Genomic DNA, 26657 nt, shown 5'->3' on the forward strand with positions numbered 1-26657 from the left:
ATATAATATAGGAGAAAGTCAAAGGGAGTATAGGAGGTGGCCTGGGGAGCAGGGAATGTTCTTATTTAAATAATGATGTTTTAAGTAATGATGTTTTTTGAGGGGTGGGAGCTGAACCGGGGATTGAACTCAGGGTACTCAATCACTGAGCCACATCCCCAGCCCTATTTTATATTTTACTTAGAGACCAGGTCTCACTGAGTTGCTTAGCACCTCGCTTTCCCTGAGGCTGGCTTTGAACTCATGATCCTCCTGCCTCAGCCTCCCGAGCCACTGGGATTACAGGTATGTGCCATTGCACTGGGCTTAAGTAATGATTCTTTTTTACCAGAAGGCTCTCTTGGAATTCTGACCTTCAATTTGAGTATACTTAAAAGTTACAACTGCTAACATATTTTAACTTAAAATATTTAGTATTTTAAGAATGTATTTGCTGGATATGCTGGTTTTAAGGGAGGCAACCATTTTCTATAAATGTTTAGTTACTTAGATTACATATCATTTCAAATTGGATAAAATATCAAAAAAGATTAATTGGAGAGTTATTTCTTGGCATGGAGAGTTGGTATCTACATTATAATCAGATTGCAGTTTTGAAAATGCAGTTTAGGAAACAAGATAAAAATGAACCTATATCATCTAGAGGGGGATTTTTTTTAAAGAAAGTCATCCTTAGGGTCAGTTTGGGGGATTTTATTTTTCAAGCCTAAATATAATCAAATGGTTAATATTGATTTAGGAATAGCTCACAAAGGCATGATTTACTTGCTTCTTTTCACTTAGAAGACTATTTTCATCAGAGGTAGAGAGCTGGTATCTAAAAGCTGTGATCAAAGAAGACTGTGCATATGCCACCTGCACAGTGGGGTAGTTTCTTTCCTATTCCTAGCTGGGTACAATGTGAGAGAAACACAAAGAGTACAGGGATGAGTCAGAAAAAGGGGGATGCTAACTTTTTAGCTTTATGTAAAGACTCTCTTTGGCCTGAAGATAATAAATCCCAGAAGTGTAAGGCTCCTAATTAATATTAGAAAGAATATATTGAAAACTTAGTTATTGCATATTAACATTGGTGATAACATTAACAAACAAGCACTGATTTGAGGAGGAAAAAGAAGCTATTTCCTTTGAGAATAGAAGTTTCAAAATAACCACTGACTGCCTGAGTTAATGACCTATAATTTATGAAATCTTAAAGAATTTCATATACTAATTGTATTTCTAAGAAACCACAATACTGCATCTCCTGGATATTTTTACATACCATAAATTTACATAGTAAAATAACATGAAAATAATATGTATGGGTTGACTGAGGAGACCTGAAATGACAATACTACACTGAAGTCACTAATGCCTCAAATGCTTTTAAAAGTCTGATTAATAAAGTATGTTGGGAAACATATGTACTTGGTGATCATGCCACGTGGTCCAAAAATCTAGAAAGTTTGGTCTTAGGGAAAAAATATGGTAACAATAAGGGGGAAAACTGGGTGATAAAGATGAGTAACATTAAGAGCATGACACTAACAAGAAGGAGTTTTAAAAACAGGAAAGTATAGAAGCTGAGAGTAGCACTTTTCCCCAATACATAACATAGTCTTACATCCATTCAACTACCTTTCATTTCTTAGAATACTGGGAAGAAAAGATTCTGAGATGTACTCTGAATTTATCCAGAGCCAATGCCAACATATACAATATGTTGACCTTCCCCAGTATTATGGAGCCTGGAATATTGGCCAACTACAAGGACTCTACAACAGAAAGTCAAAGAAGGCAGGTAAAAAATAATAATAATCACAGATATATGTAACAATATAAAATGAAGTCTTCCTGCCTTTCTTTCTAGACAAGCAATATTATCCCATTTGGTCTAAAATAATAAAATTATACCTTTTAAGTTAAATTTATCTAGCCAAATTATTTTTATGTTCAAGTTTACTTATCAATAGTCATGGAGAGACAGCAAATACCATTGAATAGCTTACTAGGTCAGTTTACAATGAAGGAAAACTGATATTTCAACAAGAAAATAAGTTTTAAAACTAATAGTCACAGATCATAATACCACAAATAAACTTCAGATAATATTGAACTTCGTACATTAATCTATAAAGAGCATTATCTTGCTATATAGCCTCTAATAGAGGACAAACTATGGAACTAGACAAACAACAAAAGTCAGTTATCTGTAATGAATGATTTTAACCTATTCAGTAAAATATCCTAGTGGGCTTTTAAAACTGGAAAATGAGGAAACACCCCAAACTTCTGCTCAAGATTCTATTAGAATTTAAACTAATTGAATGCACTTCTTAGTTGAATTTTCAAGATGAAAACTGTACATCCTGCACAAATAAAATGTTCTGCAACATATGCATGTATTAAGAAGATAAAATTTGCACTCTGGCCAACTATATCTGTCCAGACAAGCTATACAGATGGTCTTTAATATTTTTAAAGAAAAAAAATGTTTTAAAATGAAACCCTAGCTACATTTTGTCTATACTTGTACTGAACTGTTTATTTTATGATGGATTTCTAGGTAAAAAAAGAAATTGGTCTCTATGCATAAAAGTAAATGTGTACACTTACGCAGTTCCCCAGCTGCATTTCGCCCACCGACCGCATACAGATATCCTTTGAGGGCACTTAGGTGGAAGAATGTGCGCTTTTCATTTAAAGATGCAACTTGCATCCATTTATTGTATCGAGGATCGAATCTGAACACTGTATCGACTGCTGTTTTTCCTTTTGTGTCATAATTACTCTGTCCACCAACAACATAGAGGAAATTTCCAATGACGGCAATGCCATGCTGGTACCTTGGAGCATCCATGGGGGCTAGGGACTTCCACTCATGGGCCTTCTCATCATACATGCGCAATTCCTTACTGACAACCAGCTGCTGTCTCAGCACACCTCCTAGGGTAACCAAATGAGTGGTGTCAGACCGAATGGCAGTCCTGTCTGACTGCATAACTGGCTGCATGTATGGCATCATTTGGTAATTACTGGCTTCCAAAAGCAAATTCACGCAAGTATTGTCAGTTCTCATGAAATCCACTGTTTGCACGTAATTAATGAGCTCCTGTGGTGTCATCAGTGGAAATCGTATGTTCTTCATTAATTTTGCAGCAAAGTCCATCCGAGGCTCTTCCAGGCGAAGCCAGCGACAGGTAGCCTTAAAAAGCTCAAGTTCAGTGCAATGTTTAAGGCTATTACTGGAAAGCACAAAGGCAAGACGCTCGAAAGGGAGTTTCAAGAACTCCCCGGTGCTCAGCAATGCAGGAAAATTCTTTAAGACAAAACTGTTAACGTATTTATCCACTTCGGTCAGATTGTAGGTGTTGGCAATCCGCCCAACTTCGACACAATTGTCTAAAGTGACCTATTAAACCAATAAAAACAATTCAAACATGGCTACTTTCTTGACAGTCATCTCAAACAAATACCTGTTCTAGAATAAGAGTGAGTTATGCTTCTTACTGTTCATACAGATGCAAATAAAATTTTTATCTAAATGCATTATTGATCTAAAAAGAATACGCAAATGACCTTTACCTAATTCAGTAGAAAGGTGATTAAGACAAAATCATGGAATTTGCAGGGAAATGGATGGCACTAGAGCAGATTATACTAAGTGAAGCTAGCCAATCCCTAAAAAACAAATGCTGAATGTCTTCTTTGATATAAGGAGAGCAACTAAGAACAGAATAGGGAGGAAGAGCATGAGAAGAAGATCACCATTAAACAGGGACTAGAGGGGGTAGGGAAAGAGAGAGAGAAGGGAAATTGCATGGAAATGGAGGGAGCCCCTCATTGTTATACAAAATTACATATAAGAGGTTATGAGGGGAATGGGATAACAAACATGGAGGGAAATGAATTACAGTAGATGGGGTAGAGAGAGAAGATGGGAGGGGAGGGGAGGGGGGATAGTAGGGGATAGGAAAGGTAGCAGAATACAACAGTCACTAATATGGCAGTATGTAAAAACGTGGATATGTCACCAATGTGATTCTGCAATCTGTATATGGGGTAAAAATGGGAGTTCATAACCCACTTGATTCTAATGTTTGAAATATGATATGTCAAGAGCTTTGTAATGTTTTGAACAACTAATAAAAAAAAGAATTATAATGCAAAAAATAAAAATAAATAAAAATAAATAAAATTTTTAAAAAAGAGACAATGATCAGTGAGTACATTACAAGTTAATCTAAGAAACAATGAGAAAACTTGACTGTGGCCAAAATAGTTTCCTTTCCTCAAAAAGTACCACACCCCACACAGGAAAAAAAAACCACTAATAAAATCTTTGCTAGATGGAAAATTTGGAAAAATTGAGGGTTATTAATTATGGTTCATGTCTATTCACTTCTGAGTCATAATTCTTAAAAGTACCACACAGCTAGCAGATCCACATACAGGAAAATTCCAATTCTTCAATATCCCTTTCATGTCAATAGGCATTTCTATCATTCATATTGGTTCCTTGAGGGCAGGAAGGATGTATCTATATCATTCATGCAGATTGGTTTGGGGTATATATTGCTTGTATCTGGGCAATGTATCTTTCCTTAGGCACTCTCTTACTCTCAGCATATTCTAGCTCTGTTTGGAGTTAAAACGAGTCCATAATGATGTCCCCAGCATACACTAAAACACACTATAAAGCAAAAGAGCTGGCAAAAGAAAAAAGTTTAGAAGGATCCTTCTTCGCAGGATCTCTTTTCAATGTCTAATCACTGTCAAAAGGAAAATTATATCAGCAAATATAATGCAAGAAAAATTCACATAAGCAAACCCACTATACAAATGTCAGTACATGTGTATGCAAGCACAGAGACAGGTCATAGACAAAGGACTCAAGTGTGTACATGTGTATGTATTTTTAATTTTTTCGGGGTGTGTGTTCAATAAGTCACACAAAATTCATCAGTGCATTGTTAACTTATTGTTAGCAAATGTTTTAGATGGTTAAAACCAACTAATCCTTCTACTGACATTTCACTTAAAAGTTGAAATGAAGCTAAAAGTAAAATAACAGTCTGCATAAAATAACAGTCCAGTTAGGATGTTACAGCACTTAAAGCTTTGAAATTAGCTGGGTGTGGTGGTGCACACCTGTAATCCTAGTGGCTTGGAAGGTTGAGGCAGGAGGATCACAAGTTCAAAGCCAGCCTCAGCAAAAGCAAGGTGCTAAGCAACTCAGTGAGACCCTGTCTCTAAATAAAATACAAAATAGTGCTAGGGATGTGGCTCAGTGGTTGAGTGCCCCTGAGTTCAATCCCTGGTACCCCCCCCCACAAAAAAAGCTCTGAAGTTAACACAAATGGCTATTTTCCTAGATTTATTACTCAGAAAGAATTTGTACTCTTTTAAACAATTGATTTGCTTTACAAACTTCTTCAAAATATCTGTTTGCTTATTCTATTGTGTATATGTGGATATATATCTGCCTACAACATTACTGTAACACACAAGAACTAGGAAAATAAGAAATTATGGGCCTCTAAAAATGCATTGCTTAACACTGTATCTATACTTTGGATTTCTAACATGAACAATAAAAGTTCATGTTCATTCACTTATGACTTGTGGATTCATGTCTGATAAATTTTTAAGTTGTAGAAGTAGAATTAGAGATAACAATTGCCCAAATAACCCTAGGTAGTTAGGGGTAAGGGATCTACTTCCCAAAGCAAGTAAGAAATAGCCCTTCCTCAAGCGAAGGTAATTTGCACTTTTAAATATATTTACTAATATGGATAAGTAAAAGTTGATGAAAGTACAAACATAATTCCCAAGTAAGCAGATTCTCATCATTATTATTGTGAATACCAATAAAATCAACAAGGAATGAGGACTTTAAGTGAGCAAAATGAGATCACTAGTTGTTAGCCATCAAATTTAAATCTAAACTGATACCCTCTAAAATAGACCAAGATTAAAATCAGAATCAAAATAATATAATTTAGAAATAGAATTAAGATATTTGATTCTTTTATTTTAACCTCCTCAACTTTATCCAATGAGGAAAACCATTATTAAAATATTAGGAGATGGGCTGGGGATGTGGCTCAAGCGGTAGCGCGCTCACCTGGCATGCGCGGGGTGCTGGGTTCGATCCTCAGCACCACATACAAATAAAATAAAGATGTGGTGTCCGCTGAAAACTGAAAAATAAATATTAAGAATTCTCTCTCTCTCTCTCTCTCTCTCTCTCTCTCTCTCTCTAAAAAATATTAGGAGAGGAGCTGGGGCTGTAGCTTAGTGGTAGAGCGCTCGCCGTGCATGTGCGTGACACTGTGTTCCATCCTCAGCACCACATAAAAATAAATGAATAAAATAAAGGTATTGTGCCCAACTACAACTAAAAAAATAAATATTAAAAAAATATTAGGAGAGGGGCTGGGGCTGTAGCTCAGTGGTAAAGCACCTGAGGCACCAGGTTTAATCCTTAGCACCACATAAAAATAAGTGAATAAAGATATTGTATCCATCTACAACTAAAAAAAAAAATAAATATTAGGAGAATAAAACCTACCTTTTACTTAGTGGCATCTGTAAAATACTTCCTAATATATTAGCACACTCATATATACTAATGTACAGAACTAGAAACAATTTTGACAGTCTACTTAATCAATACAGATAGTTCCCTACCCTCTTCCTAAAACTTGCAAAAGAATGTATTTTATAACCTTCTGAATCGTCATATTCTTCACAGAAGGAGTAAGTATTTTATAGTTCATTTACAACAGCTACCACAGAGTATATAGCAAAGATTAAAGTCTATCAATATTAACAATAACAAATTTGCAATGATAGAAGGGATTAAAAGTGTAATGCCTGTTAAATTAACATAGCAAATTACTAGAATCTTACTCATTTAAAAATGAGTCACATAGGAAAAATATGTACTAGAAAGTGAATTCTCATCAAGTGTGTGTATTCAAAGGTAAAACATTAATCATAGAATACAGAGATTAAAAAAGCAAAGTCTAGAATAATGGATAAAGATATAGTAGACCAAAAATTATGGAAATGATAAATAATTCTGGAAAAATACTGGATTATTCTACCATGGTTCATTTTAGCCCACTTCCAAGTCATTATTTTTATTTTTAACTGATACCTAAAAACAAAAAAATATACATATTAATGAGGTACCAAGTAATGTTTTAATACTAATCTACATTGCATAATGTTCACATTAGGTTAAACATATTTATCTCCTCAAAGTTTTATCATTTATATGTGCTGAGAACTTTCAAAATCAGTAATGATTGTCAAAATTGTCTCAACTAGCAAATCTCCAAAGAGATCAGATGGTATTAATAAATGAGTATGTGCAGTAACATAATACAATGTATGTATGTGATAGACTACATTACACATTGAAAACATAAAATATGAAGCTTAAAGATTATTTTCAAAATTTCTAAGTAGAAAGAATACTAATTTCATCTGAATTCATCTAATTTCATCTGAAAACCTGGCCAAAATTCCAAAGGTACATTTGAAAACAAAGTTATACGAGAAGTTAATCCAAATAATTATATTGGCATTTAAAAGGCTAGCACATCAAAAAAAAAAAGACAAAATTACTCAATCACACATGAGAACCTATAAAATTGTTTTAAAAATAAACAAGTGCACATTTAAGTTCCCTTGACAAAAATTATTATACACTATTATAACCAAACAACCTTCATGGTCATCCTAATTAATGGCAGTGCCAACATCATAATTTTACAAGTGGTATTCTCGTTAACATAGTAGTACTTACTATTGCTGTGCTGCTAAGATCACCTAATGCACCTAAAAACTGCCATTAACATAATTTGGTATTTCAATGGCAGATTTCATCAGAAATCTGTGATATTAATTCGTTAAAGATCAGTGTATGATACAAATATATTTCCATATAGACAACAAAATTAATACCTGCTTTTGTACTCTTGAGGGATAAGCAAAGACTAAGTAAAATCTGGCAAAATTGGGATGACTCCTAAACCATTCAACATATAAAATTATCCTGAGTGCTCTCTAGGTTATTAAAATGACACCCTGACATATAGTATAAACAATGCAGAAAAAGAAGCATGTCCACAGAAAAACACACAGATGAAATCAAGTAAGCTCCTTTGGAGGTGGGCAGAAGATTTTTTTTAATAAGAAAAACAAAGGGGTTGCTAAGGATGTAACTCAGCAAGCTTACCTAGCATGTGTGAGGCCCTGGGTTCAATCCCCAGCACCACAAAAAAAAAAAAAAAATAGACAAAGGGATGAATAAAAACAAAGTCTCTCCCTGTCTTTGCCTCTCTTCAGTTTCTAAATGCCTTTTGAAGTGAATGCTGATGGTCTCTCCAGCTAGAGGAATTCAATTTGATATTCCTTTTTAGGCTTTAAATGCACTTCTCTTATTGAATGCAGTGTTAGTTATTTACAATGGTCTCTCTGGTGCTTAAGTAGTTGAGACCAGATCAGGCTGCTTCTTCCCACACAGAGTCACAGATAGCAGATGGGAAGAATGAGTGGTCAAGGTTATAGACAGATATGATAGTTAGAATATTTAACAACCAGTTAACATGGGTACCAACCAAACAGAGTAGATGGATGACCATAAACAACCACTATTGGGGCCATCTAGGTGGTATTACTCAATATCAGCTCTGGAAATAAGGAAGGCAAGACTGGTTTTAATGGGAATGGGAAAAGTTTTTGTTCACTACTTACTCTAATTAAGTAAGAAACATTTTCTCTAACTTAAATCTCTCCAAAGTAGATTTTTTTTTCTTAAAAGATCTCTCTACACATTTTTAATGGATAAATCCAATTTAGAATAAATCCAAGGAATGGAAAACATATATACTGTTCAAGAAGTTCATACAACAAAAGGAATGACCCCAAAGCAAAATAAATGGTCTTTTCCAATGATTTTTGATTCTCTCATTTTACCTTGAGAGAACCAAATTCCTTCTCCTTTTTGCCTGTCTCCTACATATGTATCTCCTTTATTTTCTGTTTCCAACTCTATTACTTCCAGCCACACCCATAAGATTTCTTTCCATTTCATTGTGAGCCCTCTACTCCTATTGCTAATAATAAACACACAAGTAGAACCAGTGATATACCTATATTAAGAGTGAAAAATACAACTTTTTTTCAGTACTGCAGATTGAACCCAGGGGTGCTTTATCACTGAGTTACATCCCCAGTCTTTTTTATTTTTTATTTCGAGAAAGAATCTCACCAAGTTGCCAAGGCTGGCCTGGAAAGTACCATTCTTCTGCCTTAGCCTCCCAAATTGCTGGAATTTCAGTCATGAGCCACTATGCCCATCTTAAAAATATTTTAAATAAAGAACATCACCAAGTCTAAAGCACTAAGGAATCTGTATTGTCTGATTAAATGTGTTTATATAAAAGGAAAATGGTTTCTTTGTCAACTTCATTCCAGTTTGTTTATTCTGTATATTCAAATTGTAATATATCTAGTTCAATTACAAAATCCTATATCAGCAAACTAATGTTAAAATATTAAATTGAGTTTATTTTGTGAGCTAGCCTGCTATCCTCCAAAATAGTAAGGATGAAAATAGAAGATGCTAAAATTTCCAAATTCCACACAAATGACAAGTAAAAACCTTAACTCCAGCCTTTTTGTAAATCAGGGAATGACTGGAAAATATTTAGCATGTTGTAGTTATACAATGTCATAAGGATAAAAACAAATATAATTTTTAAAGTTATATGACTCTGTTTAATGTTAATCTTTTCTTCCTGCTCTTCCTCCCTGCTCTGTTCATAGTTGTTCTCATTATATCAAAGAAGACATTTGGTATTTGTTTTTTAGGGATTGGCTAGCTTCACTAAGCATAATCTGCTCTAGTGCCATCCATTTCCCTGCAAATTCCATGATTTTGTCATTTTTTAGTGCTGCATATTACTCCATTGTGTATAGATGCCACATTTTTTTTATCCATTCATCTATTGAAGGGCATCTGGGTTGGTTCCACAGTCTAGCTATTGTGAATTGTGCTGCTATGAACATCGATGTGGCAGTATCCCTGTAGCATGCTCTTTTAAGGTTTTCAGGGAATAGTCCGAGAAGGGCAATAGCTGGGTCAAATGGTGGTTCCATTCCCAGCTTTCCCAGGAATCTCCATACTGCTTTCCAAATTGGCCGCACCAATTTGCAGTCCCACCAGCAATGTACAAGTGTACCCTTTTCTTGGCATCCTCGCCAGCACTTGTTGTTGTTTGACTTCATAGTGGCTGCCAATCTTACTGGAGTGAGATGGTATCTTAGGGTGGTTTTGATTTGCATTTCTCTGACTGCTAGAGATGGTGAGCATTTTTTCATGTACTTGTTGATTGATTGTATATCCTCCTCTGAGAGGTGTCTGTTCAGGTCCTTGGCCCATTTGTTGATTGAGATGGGAGGGAAAGGGAGAGAAAAGGGAAATTGCATGGAAATGAAGGGAGACCCTCATTGCTATACAAAATTACATATAAGAGGTTGTAAGGGGAATGGGAAAATAAACAAGGAGAGAAATGAATTACAGTAGATGGGGTAGAGAGAGAAGATGTGAGGGAAGGGGAGGGGGGATAGTAGGGGATAGGAAAGGTAGCAGAATACAACAATTGCTAATAGGGCATTATGTAAAATTGTGGATGTGTAACCGACGTGATTCTGCAATCTGCATTTGGGGTAAAATTGGGAGTTCATAATCCACTTCAATCTAATGTATGAAATATGATATGTCAAGAGCTTTGTAATGTTGTGAACAACCAATAAAAAACTTAAAAAAATAAAAAAATAAAATCATAATATACATGAAAAAAAATAAAGTTATACGACTAAAGAAAGTCATTTTCACTTTTTTCCATTGTATATAAGTGTTTTTAGTTTTGCAGAAATTTTTACATACTCTGCTTTATACCCTTAGTTGTCATCCTTTTCTATTCAATTCCTAGTCCTCTTTTCCAAAACTATCAAGAAAATAACACAGCGAGAACAAAATGCCAGATTCTATAAACTATAATACTAATTACCACCCTAAGAGAAACATTATTACTGCAATAGATGACAAAGTTAGACAGGGGGCTGGTTCCTCTATTGAGTCTGATGCTTTGTTATCAATAAGTGGCATTTCTCTTTTACTTTATTAATATTTTTCATTGTACATGGACATAACACCTTTGTTTGTTTATTTTTATGTGGTGCTGAGGATCAAACCCCATGCCTCACATGTACCAGGCAAGCGCTCTACCTCTGAGCTATAACCCCAACCCCAGATAACTGATATTTCTATCCTGAAGTTAAGAGTAACTTTATCATCATATTTAAAACCATCATATAAAATGCTTTCTGCATTGTCAATTTACATTTTATGTACCCTGCTCTTCTTCATTCACACAAATGATAAAGAATGATATAGAATAGAAATGTATTAAAAAGAAATTTTTCCTTCTAAAAGTTCAAATCCAAGTAGTGTTTTGGTTATGTGAGCTATAAACTCACTACATCATTAAAAACATAAAGTATTTTTCCTCCAAAACATCTGATTTCAGTATACAATTTTAAAAATATAAGACCATTATATTTTTAAATTATCCATAATAACTTAGCTCATGGGAGAACTTAAAAAAAAAACTTCCTTGTATAATATTTACAGTCTCTTGAAACATTCAGTTCTCCTAAGTAGAATACACACCCAAGGCTACTGTTTTTCCTATGGAAACTTGATTGCTAAGAAAGAAATGGGAAATAAATAGAGCAAAGTTGAACATATGCCTAACTAAGAAACACAATATATAAAAAAATATAAATATATGAAAAAAAAATATATACATAAAGTAAAAGTTGAATTTCACATGTTCCTAAAACTAATAATCTACTAAAGTTTCTAAAAAGTTATCATAGATTCTAAGAGAGAAGATTCCCAGTATAATAGCATACGGTCATATCTTTGGCAAATATGATGAAGGATAGACAATTTATAATGATGCTAAGTAAAGAGGTGTCTCCTAAAATGTTCACAGACAAGAAAGTCCTAAAACTAAAGGAGGCAGGGATAAACTACACCACAAGCAAGCTTTGCTAGGCAAAAGCCTCTTCTCCATTAGAAATGGGTTTTAGGATGTCTGCAGGGGATACTAGGAATCAAGAATATAATCCCTAAAATAATAAATATTAAGTGTTCACAAAAATGAAATAGGTTAAGGAACCTCTAATTATTAGAAATTTGTCAATCTTACAGGATTACTGTGTTCTCATCTTTAAATAAAACTGCTTTTAAAAGTTTTCTATACCAAAATTCTTTTCTATTATTTTGACAATAATACATTAATTGTGCAAATTATATACATATACACAGAGAGCACTTATAAATTCAGCCAATGGCTAATTTAATTGCACTACTGAAAGTTTGTTTTTGTAATGGTATATGTAATATATATATATATATATATAAATAAGACATATATTTCACATATGCATAATATCTATAGCATATTATCCAGTTTTGTCTTCTTCTTTCAGGTAAGGGGAATGATCACAACCAATATCTGAAGTTGTTAAGTATTAAGCTTCTGTACTCTTGTTAATGATTATTTCCAAAAAATCATGGCACTGCCCCTAGTTTGACTCAGGATAACCAAGTATTCCTAAGACCAGTGTAAAACAATGTTAATTAGTATATAAGCATGAACTTTTAGATATTACTTCCAAATTAAGTATTGCAATTTAGACATTTAAAAAAAATACATTCAATAAAAGTTGAATGTAACTTGAAGTTGTTATAGATGTCAGGTGACACAAAACAAGAGACAAGCTAGTTATTGCTTTTAAGGGAATTGACTTTGTATGATAGAATTAAAATAAATTCTTCTGGCTGTAAATTAACTCATCATGGTGTTTGTTTTAATTTTTATAACATTTTATTGGTATGTTTAATTATACAGAGTAGTATGATTAATTATGCTATATTCATACATAAACATAATTTGTTCAATCTCATTCCCTATTACCTTCCTTTTCCCTCCCTTCATCCCTGCCCCTGATCTGCTTGCTCTACTCTGTTGATCACCCTTTTATTATTATTTTTAGTGCATTATAATTATATATATGCACATGGGACTCATTAGAGTATATTCGAATATATATGGACATAGCATAATGTTGTAGATTTCATTCCCCAGTTCTTCCTTATGCCTCCCTTCTCCCTCCTTCTTGATCCTCTTCCTCTATCTATTGGTCTCCCTTCTATTTTCATGAGATCCCTTTTATAATTCCCCTTTCCCCTCTATCTAGCTTCTACATATGAGATTAAAATTTTACCTTTTATTTTCTGAATCTGGTTTATTTCACTTAGCATGATATTTTCTAGTTCTATGCAGTTACCAGCAAATGCCATAATTTCATTCTTCTTTATGACTGAATAAATTCCATTATGTGTGTGTGTGTTTGTGTATGTGTGATATAACATTTTATTTATCTCATTTGTCAACTGAAAATTAATATAACCACTTGGGAAAGCATATAGAGATTCCTCAAAAGAATTTGAATGGAACCACCATATGATTCAGCTATCGAAAAGAAGTAAAATAAGCAAGTTAAAATGAAATTTTGCACACAAACCCAGTAATGGTTGTAAGTAATAGCATAGGAGACTAACAAACTCCACTTGGAAGTCAAGATGATACACATCTACAATATAATATGTTGCCATAAAACCCTTAAAATAGCCATCAGTTTAGGGCTGGGGATGTGGCTCAAGTGGTAGCGCACTCGCCTGGCATGCGTGCAGCCCGGGTTCAATCCTCAGCACCACACACAGACAAAGATGCTGTGTCCGCCAAATACTGAAAAATAAATATTAAAGTTCTCTCTCTCTCTCCCTCTTTCTCACTCTCTCTCACTCTTTCTTTAAAAAAAATAGCCATAAGTTTAAAATTTTATAGGTAATTATGAGACAGCATTCTGAGTACTCTAAAATGGGAACAAATATACAAAAAAATATATTTTCAAGAATGTAGTTAAATTAGCTATTGGTTTGACTTTATAAGTACCTTGTCTTTAAATTTTTCCAACATTTAAATACATTTATTTTTAATTGATACATTACATGATAGTTGTACAAATGTATGGGGTAAAATGTGAGTGCTCTCTCTCTCTCTCTCTCTCTCTCTCTCTCTCTCTATATATATATATATATATATATATATATATACACACACACACACACACACACACACACACACACACATTATATAAGGATCAAATCAGGATAATTTAGTTACAATACATCATCTCAAGCATTTATCATTTCTTTGTGGTGAGAGTATTCACAATTTTCTCATAGCAGTTTTGAAATCTAAAATATATGGCTAATTATAGTCACCCTATTGTATAATAGACCACTAAACTTATTCTTCTTATCTGACCTTATTTTTGTACCCATTAACCAACCTCTCCCTATATCACACCTCCCACACCCCTATCCTTATGGACCTCTAGCAAAATCTATTCTACTCTTTTTTATTGTATATTTTTAATTATACATGACAGAAGAATCCATTTTGATATAATTATATAAGCATGGAATATATCTTATTCTAGTTAGGATCTCATTCTGCTTATTCTACTCTTGTATGAGGTGAACTTTTCTAGCTTCCACATGAGTGAAAACAGATGTTACTAGTCTTTCTGTGCTTAGCTTATTTCACCTAACACAATGTCCTCCAGGCTCATCCATGATAGAATTTCATTCTTTTTAAAGGCTGAATAATATTACAATGTGTCTGTATATACCACTATATCCCTTCATCAATTGATGGAGAAGGACTTTCTGATTAATAAAATAATTAAGCACATGCTCTCTTGAAACTTAGTGTTTTAAAGAAGATTGCATGTTCAAAAGTGTTGAGTTTTTAAAAGCCAAATGGCAATCATTTACCAATATTAAAATTTATATTAGTTAAAACCAATTATAAAAAGCATGCTATCCATAAATAAATAATTCAGAAAATATATAAAAAATTACTACTGCTATAATTCTTAATCATAAAAGCTAGCTGTAGGTGTTCTGGAACCTTGGCAATATTTCTGCATAGCCCAGGCATTTAGTTTCACAAAATCAAATTTAAGGATTTCAACTAAAATAAAACACTATCTTGAGAAACTGGGTGACTGCTAAGTACTCCACCGATTGGTCATTAAAAAGGCTAAACACTATTCAGTAGTTAATATGTTCCTAAGAGACCAAGACTTGTATCTTTACAGTCTGGACATAAATTTAGGTCTAGATCTTAACTCCTATACTAAAATAAGGGAAAAAATTGCCAAAAATATTTTAACAGACTTCTAGCAGCTCAGATTACATTTCCATAGGATTCCATTAAAGACTATTGTGCAAAATCATTGAGATGAATAGAACCAAATTAAGGTATGTAACATTATCAAACAGGCTAAGGTATATATCTTTATTGAACACTTAGTATTCCATGTCATTTGATTACACTGAAAGTTTTGTTAAATGATACTGTTTAGTAAAAATGTAGTTGTTTTAATCTAATCTTGTTTCTAGACCACATACTATGTGACACCATTCTATTGGCAAATTGCACATATCTACACTCTAAACAGGCTACAACTGGAATCTACCAAAAAAAGTCTGAAAATATCTTACCCCAGATATGAGAAACACTTTACAGAAGTCCAAAACTGGCAGAATTTGTAGAAAGCTGGCAGCTTCCAGTGTGTCTTGAAGGTTGTCCATATTAAGAGAAAGCTTTGCAGTATAAATGAAATCAATAATTTTCCTTAGACCAACTTTGCTCACACCATGAAGCTTGATGCACATTAAATCTTGTTCTTTCATTCCACCTTAAATATAAAAAAAGACATTCAATTAAATGAAGGTGGATAATTAAGGTCAAACTCACTTCTGCTGCTAATTAGATGCAATACAATCAAGGAAAAGTCTTTTCTGTATAAGCATTCATACCAGAATCAGGCTTTTGCACATTTTACAATTAAAAGAGAGTGCTTAAAGAAGCTCATCTCTATACTAATGGAGGTAATATATGATGCAAGTACTTCTAAAATGTTCTCCTATCACTTCCTATCTTTTGATGGATCAAAGATTATATTAGTCAGACACAGAGCCTCTAAAGACCCATTCAGATATGAAAAGGAAAAGCTGTGAAACAAAGATGGATGTATGAAAAAGTGCATCACCCAAATCATACATGCTGTACTTTCATGCACAGCTGTATAGCACCACTCACGATCACACATACTGGTGATGATTATTCCCTTTGAAAGTAATAACTGAATAAATAACTGAATTTCCAATTAGAAATAAAAAGACTTAAACACAATTTTCCATATTGTTTAATGTGGATGCAGAGTTTAAAAAGGCAAGCTACCTGTGAACATAGCCTTGAAGTAGTCACTAGCAGATGCCATCATGACTCTATGTACAGGGAAAGCATCATCTGTATCACCTGGCATCAGGGTCACATCACAAAGCAATCCTTCAAGTCGAAGCTGGTCAAAGCCCTGTAACAAGAATATAACTTGAGCCACTAATGAATGGTTAGGGTTAGAAAGCTCCAGGCTAAAATTCTATTTATATATTCATGTGGAACAACGTATTTCGAAAATAGAGCCAAAAGAATAATTACTCCAGAGAAGAAGAAAAAAATCAAACAGCTTTCTTGATATGTAGAAATGTATATATTATTCCACTGTATGAAAAAGATAAAATTTTAGGGCTATTTAGATTAAGAACAAATAGCGAAAGTACATAAATTCAATTATTTACACAAACATGAGATTCTACCTTGTTTTGGAAAAATAAATCATGTAGTCTTCTGTTTTCCTGTCCAAAGAGTAAGAGTATTAGACTGGACAACACTCCTTTCCATAATAATATATTAATAGCCCTATTATAGGACTTTAATGAAAGATTTGGGGGTTTGTTTTTTGAGAGAAAAAGGAGAGACTATCTGCATTAAATGCAAGATAGGAGTACTTTCTACCAATCAGATAGTTCTCTCTCTTTGAGAACTAAGGACTTTGCTATAAAAATTCCAATACTTGGTACATTGCTGCTGCTTGACAATTATCTTTCAATTTGAAATTTAATTATCTTTGGTAAAAGGAGGCCAGGAAGCCGCAACATAATTCTTAATTGTCCCCAAATGCTTAAAGGTTTAGCAGAGAATTAACATGATAGCACCCATAGTTTGGAAGAGAGACAGGGTTCTGATAATAAGAAGAATCTTTCACCTATACCACTTACGATCCCAACCAATAGCAAATAGGCAATTGTTCCTTTGCCCCTTTGGGGAGAATGAAACACTTTTAAGATCATAAAAGTATGATTCTACAATGTATACATATTTTACAACATCATGTGGTACACAGTGAATATATACACTTTTGTCAATTAAAAATAACAAGGTTAAAGAGATTATAGCAGGCTGGCAAAATGCATCAGAAAGAGGCAACATACAATTTAATAATGAGGCCAAAAGTATGAAGATTTTGTCAGGATTGAGTATGTAGATTCAAATATAGAAATATTTCATTATTAATAAATTGGGAAGATAGAGATACAATAATATAATACAACATCAAGAACCAATATAAAAGATTAATGAATCAACTTCATATTTTAATGACCACAAGTAAAATTTTCTTTAAATAAAGTTATGAGTCACAGATTTAAGAAGGAAAAGGCATAACATACTAAGAACACATTTTTTAAAATATTGATTCAACCCCTACTTTATCTATTACCCTGTTATTCAGAAAAGGAGAAGGAAGAGAACAATAGCTCATCTTGGAAAAGAAACATCAATTGGGGGGAATATTCTCATGAAGGTAAAAAGTAACTCTTTTAAGATTCATATATGAAATCTAAAGTGTAATGAGTTTACAAGAATCACCTTCCAAATGCATGAGCATCAGGAAGTATTGAATGAGTACACTGCAGTGGGAGGATGACAGTTAAGCAACTAAGAAGTCCCTCAGCTGGAAGAGTTTAGGGACTAGCATCTTTGAATTCAACAAACAAACCAACTTTTATCCAGAAGCCATCACTTGGTACTGGGTAGAACTTGAACTTTGTCGACAAGTTAACTAGGAAGTAGAAATTTATTTGTGATACCTCTCTCAATAAGAAAGTGAACTATGCTCAAGGTGCTTATTTGTGTAGATGGTAAAGGAAAAGTGTGAGAGAAAAGAAACCCACCCAGAGTTTAGGGAGAAAAGGTTGACTCCAGAGGGTGCAGATTTTTTTTAATTCCCTCAAATAAATTTCAGTTTAAATTTTTAAATATATGCTTTTAAAAGACAAAATACAAAAAAATATATAAGTTTAAAATTAAAAGCAAAGCTCAAGTGGGAGACCATATACATGGCTGTGCATTTTAAAATTCACTTGAGCAGATAATATGGGCAAACTTCTACCTCTCTGGAATCTTCTTTTTAGAGGATGCAAAGTATTCTATAATGGGGACACACCATAAATTACTCATAAATTACTCTGACTGAACACTTGTACTGTGTCTTAACTTTTGAAATTGTAAGCAATGCTGCAATACACACACACACACACACACACACACACACACACTTCTGAAAGTATATTTGTTGGAGATATTCTCAGAAATGGAGTTGTTTGCTAGAAAACATATGTATTTTTAACATTTTGATAGCTCATGTTAAGTTAAAAGATTTGATTTTTCTTGGGAGAAATATACCCTGGGTACTAGCAAAAAGGAGATGTCAAGATATCAGTAAGATGAGACTAAGTACTGTGTGTCTTCTTCCCTTATTTTCAGTCATCAAATAATTTTTAATCTCTTCTAAAGCAAATGTAATCTTTGAGAAAATTCAAGCCCCATTTATTCAAAAGCAATGATTATACCCAGTTGGTTGTTTCCTACCATTAAAACAAAACCAAAAAACCTTCTTGGCTCATTTGCTAGCTCTCCTGCCTTTTAAATATTCCTACAAATATATAACATTTAGAATTGAGTAACATGAAAGGCTCCATTCCTACTATTTATTATTTCTTCTCTTTTCTTTGAAAAAAAAAAGGTATGGCTAATTCTTCTTGTATCATTAACTGTATCATTTCTTATTTTGCCACATTACATTAAAATTGTACATGGAGACACAATCCTCAAAATCTGGATAACTTAGATCAGCTAAGACATCAAAAGCCTTTAACCTCTTCACAAGTTTGGTCATTTGTATCCTTTTACACTATTATAAAAAAATGTTCTACCCTTTCTCAGTATAATCTGCTGTCCCAGAAGAAAAGAAACTGACATGCCTCAAAAATTTTCATCACATTTTAAGTGTTTCCTATTCTAAGCTTAATTTATCTACCTTTGGCAAATTGTATGCTTTTGTGAGGTTTTGCACTTATTTTCACTGCATGTAAAGTAGTTTGCTTTCTACACATTTCACAACCTTTATTTTCTTATGCATAAATGAATAATTTCACCATCCAATTTTGTATTTGCCAATTTTATTTCAGATTATTACTATCGTTATCAAAATGAGATCTGTCAATTCAGATTGTTTTCTAACACACTCTTGGTATCTTGTTTGTATGCCATTTTCTGAATATCCCAGATCTGCTTAAAGAGAAGTTCCTTCCATAATACACACTGTTAGATAGCAGAAGATAGTTATTTCTCTAAATAACTTTTAAACTGTAAGCTTCTAGTGGAGTACACACATTAAAAGAGGAGGTCATTCTTTTTCACACTGTCCACCTGTTTTTCGGTATATTTATTTTTTACTCTCACTCTCATTATTTTTTCCTCCATTTAACTCTAGAAGGAGTCATGAAGATAGCTTGCATACTCAAAATAAATCCTTTCATTGCAAAATCATTTTCTTCCATCAAATTTGTACTCACTCTTCTCAAAAGATTTCTATAAATTATGTTATCTATCTCCATATGCTAGTCAACTATATGTACCTAAACAACTCTGCTTTATGTAAATTGCTCAATTTCCAATTGGCTTTCTAGACTGTCCTTAAAAACTGCTTATGTTGATTTAAATTCAACACTTTTCTTAGTTTTGTATTTTTCTACTTCTTCTGGACCTTGATTTTAAGAGGGATTTATCTGTCCTTAGTGTCTTTAATATTTCCCTTTCTATATTCTACCAATCTCCCCATATCTTCTTTTTATCCTCATATCCTTTTGAGAGGGAAAAAAAGGGTATTAAAATGTGTTTTTCCTCCTCTGGCTTAAATTTACCCAATGTATCAAAACTTTTAATGCTATTAAATAGAGGGAGATATATATCTACTACCCTGAAAGACTAAAATATATTAAATGAGTTTGATAAACTTTATAATAACCATATTTAATCAGAAGATAATGAGTTGGCATTTTAGAATTATAATATGGAAAACAGACAAGATATAGTTTCCTTAAAAGGTTGATTGGATGTAAATAGCTTTTACATGAATATAATTCCATTATGGAAAAGCTACAGTGATACTGTAAGGTGTGGAAAAAACAATCTAATAGGGGCTGAAGTTGTAGTTCAGTGGAAAAGCACTTGCCTAGCACATGTGAGGCACTGAGTTCAATCCTCAGCACCACGTAAAAATAAATAAATAAAATTAAGGTATCGTGTTCACCTACAACTAAAAATATATTTTAAAAACAATCTAACAAGCAAATCTTTCCACTAACTTCTGCATTAAAAAGAACTTACTAGTTTTGATGACTGTAATTTCAAAAACGAAGTAGAGAAAACAGGAAATATATACTGAAAAAAGCAATAAAAGTTACTGATGAAAAGTGTGTTTTATGAATAAAGAATAAAAACTAAAGAAAAGAAGGTTATGAAATGATTTTACTTCAGTGCTAAAATAAATGTGATGTATCTGATCAAAACAATACCAGCCATGTTTTTTATGAAGTCACTCTTCATTTTATTCATAGGAAAGAAGGAGAACAGATATACTTATGTAAAAGGAATACACAGGTTGAACATAAAAGTTGATATAAATATTAAACTCTGCTCTCATTATATAACACTGCTCAGAGTTTAGAATATTTCTAATGGTTCTCTATCACTGTATTATATCACAACTCCTGGTTTTCAATGACTTCTCTTATTTGGCCCAACTTTATTATTAAATGTTATTTTTATTATTTTCCTATGTACTATAACTCATCTTATCCAGTTCTCCATATTGTCTCACTGGTAAAAATGCAGGCTTACTCCTTTCCAGAGCTTTCATTTATGCCATTATTTTTCACATGGAATGTCTTCCTTCCTTCAAATGCTAGATCAAATTTGACCTCCTTTGTAAAGTGATCTCCAAACAAATCTCCTTTAAAATAATTAGGTGCCTTCAGTCTGGGTTTCATAATTTAGCACTTAATTATAGCCTATAAATTTCTGTGTCCAGTGAAGACGGAGAGACAGAGATTGGTTTTAGTTACCTCTGAAACACCTTAAAACTAGAAAAAAAAATGTATGAAAAGAGTAGTTTAAAATGATCAAAGGAGAGGTATCCATGAAAAAAGAGAAACAAATAAGGTGAGCCCTATAATTGTTACAATTTACTACCTAGAGATTCCAGATAGAGATACAGGGAGTAGGAACTCAAGTAAAACCCTGCTTTCTCCCAAGATTGAGAGTCTGAGGAGATCAACACAGCTAAATCTGTGGGGCAAAATATAAGAGAATTCTGCACAGAGAGAGGGCGTTAGACAGCTGAAAATAGCCCCTCTCAAGGATGCAGGTGAATAATAAGAGAATTTTTGGGGAAAGAACCACCCAAAAGAGCATATGGAACAATCTCTAAGACTCACAAAGGGGTGGGAAGAGTTCCTATTTAAACCATAGGAATGGAAAGCTCATAATGCTAGGGCCTTAGAGTTCACAAAAGAATTTTGCCTTAGTACTAGGGAAAAGTTGGCTCTAAAATAAATGCTTCTCTGGCATCACCTCTCAAGCCTTAAGATTAAATGAAAAAGGGGCTGGGTTGTGGCTCAGTGGCAGAGTGCTTGCCTCACACATGTGAGGCACTGGGTTCGATCCTCAGCACCACACAAAAATAAATAAACAAAGATATTCTGTCCATGTATAACTAAAAAATATTTTTTAAAAATGTAAATGAAAAAATGTTAATAGTAGGTGAATTGGGAAAGAAAATCAAAATGCAAAGGTATACTGTACTAATGGTGAGTCCCTACCCCATACCTACTCCCCACCCCCACCCCTCCAGGACACCAGGCCTGAACTTAGAGCATCTTGCAACCTGAAAGGGACACCTGGTAACATATTCCCAATTCCCAGGCAATTCCAAAGCAGTGGTGGTGGGAACATTGATAGTGTTGAAAGTGAAGGTAGCAGATGCCTAAAACTCTGAATGAGAAAAACCTTCTCTGGTCATAGGAGCCGTGATGGCCTCTTTGTGGTGACTACCTAATGTTTCTACTTTCTCCGTGTCCTTAGACCTAGAACATGGATGTAGTTGTGCTAAGTACATGGCATAACAGGGGAAATACACTCCAGTTTCAGGTAGAAAGATCAAAAAGAGTATAGGTAAGTGGAAAGTACCAGGGAGATGGGTGGTAGTTGAAGTGGAAGAATATCAAAAAGAAACCCTATGAAGTTCTATAATACAAAACACTGCTCAGTCATAAAAGGAAACAGTCTACTAATACACATGACAAAGTGAATGGATCTCAAGGCCTAGACTATGTAACAGAAGCTATTCTCAGATGTTTACAGACTGTATGATGATTTAGAAAATATTTTCAAAACAACAAAAATATAATGACAGAAAACAGGTAATTTCCAAGGTTTAAGGGAGGTAACAATCAAAGGGTAATAACAAAGAATAAATTGGGATCATGTAATAGTTCTGCATCATAATTGTAGTGACTAAATTAAACTGTATATTTGCTAAAACTCAAAATTATATGCAAATAAAAATCACTTTGTTTTGCTCTGTTTCAATTTACAAAATAAAAAGTAAAGGTATGGTAACACATATACCAAGTAAACACTAACTAAAACACAGATAGTATGACTGTAGTAACATACAAAATAGATTTCAGAGCAAAGATTATTTACAGGGATAAAGTAATTTCATGATAACTGTCATTTTGCCAAGAGAACATAAAATACTTAAATGCTTATGTGTAATACGAGAGTTTCAAAATATATGAAGCAAAACCTGAAAGAACTACCAAGATAAACAGATTCACAATCACAGTGGTAGACTTCAATTCTGTTCTCTCAAAAACTGAATTTAAAAAGTGACAGAAATTAGTAAGGATACAAAAGACTTATATCAACTAACTTCATCTAGTCAAAATTTATAGAGTAAGACTTAACTATATCAAACAACTTCATCTAGTCCAAATAAAGGAATGCAAATTATTTTCAGGCACATATGTGACTTTTACCATGACAGATCATATTGTGAGCTATAATACTAGACTTTTTAAAATATAAAGCAATTTTAAAATTTTTAAGGTATTTAAGTCATACAAAGTATGTTTTCTGACCAGTTTTAATTAAATTAGAAATAAAAAACAGAAAGGTCTCTGGAAAGTCCCCAAATATTTGGAAATTTAATTATATAATTCTAAATAACCCATGAAGAATTTAAAAGGGAAAATAGAAAGCATTTTTAGCTAAGTGAAAATACAATGTATCAAAAGGGGGGATGGGAAAGGGGGAAACAGCTAAAGCTATACTTAAGATTAAATTTATACAAGTAAATGTCTATATTATAAATTTTTTAAAAAGTCTCATATAAAAGACCACAATTTCCCCCTTAGGAAATCTGAACTAAGAGAGTAAATTAATTGTAAGTTAAAAAGGAGAGTGGACATAATAGATCACGGTAGTAATCAATAAAATATAAAACAGGAAAATAGAGAAAACACAATAAAACCAAAAGCTATTTCTTTAAGATCCATGAACATAAAAATTTCTAGCCAGACTGACCAAAGGGGAGAAGGCAGAAAGTACAAACTACAAATGCCAGGACTGATAGATTTAATATTACTACTAATTCTACAAATATTAAAAAGATGATCAGAAAATTTGAACAAGTGTGTGCTAAAAAATTTGACAACTCAATTGAAATGGACAAATTCCTTAAAAGACACAGCTACTAAAGTTTTCTCTAGAAGAAACAGAAAGCCCAAATAGTCATACTAGTATAAAGTTGAATTTAAAATCTTCCCCCAAAGAAAACTCTAATCTCAGATGGTTTCACTGATGTGACACACCAAACAACAAAGAAAAAAGAACAGCAATACTTCATAACCACATCCAGATTATTAGGGGAAGGGGATACATTCCAATTTATTCCATATGGTTGGAGTCATCTTTATTTTTTCTTTTTAGGATTGTACCCAGAGCCTGGCCCATACTAGTCAATTACTCTACTACTGAATTGATTCATTAGCTGCTAGCATTAATAACAAAACCAGACAAAGACAACTAAAGAAAAACCAAGATCAAAATTCATCAGGAGCATACATATAAAAATTCTCAACAAGATTTTATCAAATCAAATTGAACAGTATTTTAAAGGGCATTCCATCATGACCAAGGAGGGTTTATGCCTTTACTACAAGATTGCTTTGTCATTCAAACATCAATCAATATAACTGACCATATTAACAAACTAAAAAAGAAAAATTATTAGATCATCTCAATACCTATTACATGAAATCCAACATTTGTTTCTGATTGGGTGTAGGGACTCCCAGCTAACTAAAACTAAAAAGGAACTTCCTCAAACCCACAAATAACATTATACCCAAAGACTGAATGCTTTTCCCCATAATATCAAAAATAAAGCGAGAACATACATTCTCATGAATTTTATTCAGCATTTTTCTGGAGGTTCTACAGAGTGTAATAACACAAGAAAAGAAATAAAAAGACTGGAAAGGAAGAAATAAAACCATTTTTCTTTACAGGTGAAATGACTGTCTATGTTGAAAATCTTATAGAACCTCCAAAAACATTCTAGAACTAATAGTTTATTAAGTTTTTAAGATACAAAATTAATTAATAACAAACTGAATTAATACATAATAATCATAAATTGAATTTATGTATTACAGTATTTTGACTCTTGAGCTAATATGAACTAGTCCTATCAACACATGCTAAATAACCAAAAAAATGCTCAATTGAGACAGCAGGATAATAACACACTAAAGTGACCTAAAAAGGAACATAGACAGTCTTTCAACTTAGATTTAAAGATACACATCCACTTTTTTACATACTGCCATACTAGTGTATGTTGTATTCTGCTGCCCTTCCTATCCTCTACTATGCCCCCTCCTCTCCCCTCCCCTCCCCTCCCCTCCCATCTTCTCTCTCTACCCCATCTACTGTAATTCATTTTGCAATCTGTATATGGGGTAAAAATGGGAGTTCATAATCCGCTTGAATCAAATGTATGAAATATGATATGTCAAGAGCTTTGTAATGTTTTGAACAACTAATAATAAAAAATAAAAATAAAGATACACATTCAATTGGAACTATATGAATAACTTATTGTACCTTAACTTGAGTGTCCCAAGAGCTACTCCCAAGAAAACCTAGAGATCCATTTCTCTATATTTTAGCTGCCCTTAAAGAGTTGAGAAGAAATGAAGGAAAGTACCATTTTCATATAAAGCTCAATAATATAAAGTATTTGTATGATTCTTCTGTAAAATGGATCTCTCCTAGTCATTACACATCTATTTCTTATGTTAACAGTATAGTTTTTAAACTGCTTCTCTTATAATCATGATGTTTTGAAATAGGGTACAGTTCATCAATACAACATGATCAGCAACTGAAGCACCTACCCCAGGAAAAACATTCCATGAAGTTAATCCAGTGGAAAGCAATACACTACTTATGTGTATATAGGTTTTTGGAATAATCTATTTATTTAACATTCTATTAGCTAGATAATAACTTAAGGTTATAAAATTATATCTTACATTGACATTAGATCTAAAATTAGAGTGGGAAACTAAATAGATAAAATGGAAGAAAACATGGGAAGAGCAGTTTTATAGGCACTAATCTTTAAAGTGAGAAAATGCCAATTAGCAACCTAGCTAGCCAGAGAAGGGAGGCATTTTCAAGCTTTTATAGGTTTCAATAAGCATAGCCAATAATCAGGAAATGATTTCTTCTCCCCTATGTAAGTATTATGCAATTAATATACATTGCCATCAGATGAAGCACAGTATCCTCATTATGGTCTCCTTGTCCTAACAGTAATGCTTCAAACTGGTAGTTAATAGTTTGATCCTATTTTTGTTTCTTCCTTTTGGGCAGGGGAGGGGAAGAAGGACAGACAGGCAAGAAGATAATCTGCATAATTCTGTTTCAACCAAAAATGAAACCTGTATTGTTCATGCCAGATTATCTTTTATCCTTTGTTAACGTGTTTTTACACTTTTAGTTAATAAACAATATTTAGACATTATGTTTAAAAGGTAATGCAGTTTACAGAAAGATTAGAAGATACATAAATGCAAATTTATAGTCAGCATATCTGGGTCAAGTCCTAGTACTTGTCATTTACCGTTTATG

General features: G+C 33.1%; 1 protein-coding gene across 4 annotated transcripts in view; it reads right to left on the reverse strand.

Moving 5' to 3' along the window:
- The window catches only part of KLHL13 (kelch like family member 13), a 197231-nt gene that overhangs the window by 10117 nt on the left and 160457 nt on the right, over nt 1-26657 (reverse strand). For all 4 annotated transcript variants that reach the window (XM_081277136.1, XM_081277133.1, XM_081277134.1 and 1 more), the window contains 3 exons: nt 16452-16584; nt 15710-15906; nt 2599-3394 (listed from right to left, as the gene is read on the reverse strand). In XM_081277136.1, coding sequence (XP_081133262.1) covers nt 2599-3394; nt 15710-15906; nt 16452-16584 — 1126 coding nt within the window. The remainder of the gene's footprint in view (nt 1-2598; nt 3395-15709; nt 15907-16451; nt 16585-26657) is intronic.

Source organism: Spermophilus citellus (genome assembly GCF_964194105.1).
Source record: "Spermophilus citellus genome assembly, chromosome: X".
Lineage (NCBI taxonomy): Eukaryota > Metazoa > Chordata > Mammalia > Rodentia > Sciuridae > Spermophilus > Spermophilus citellus.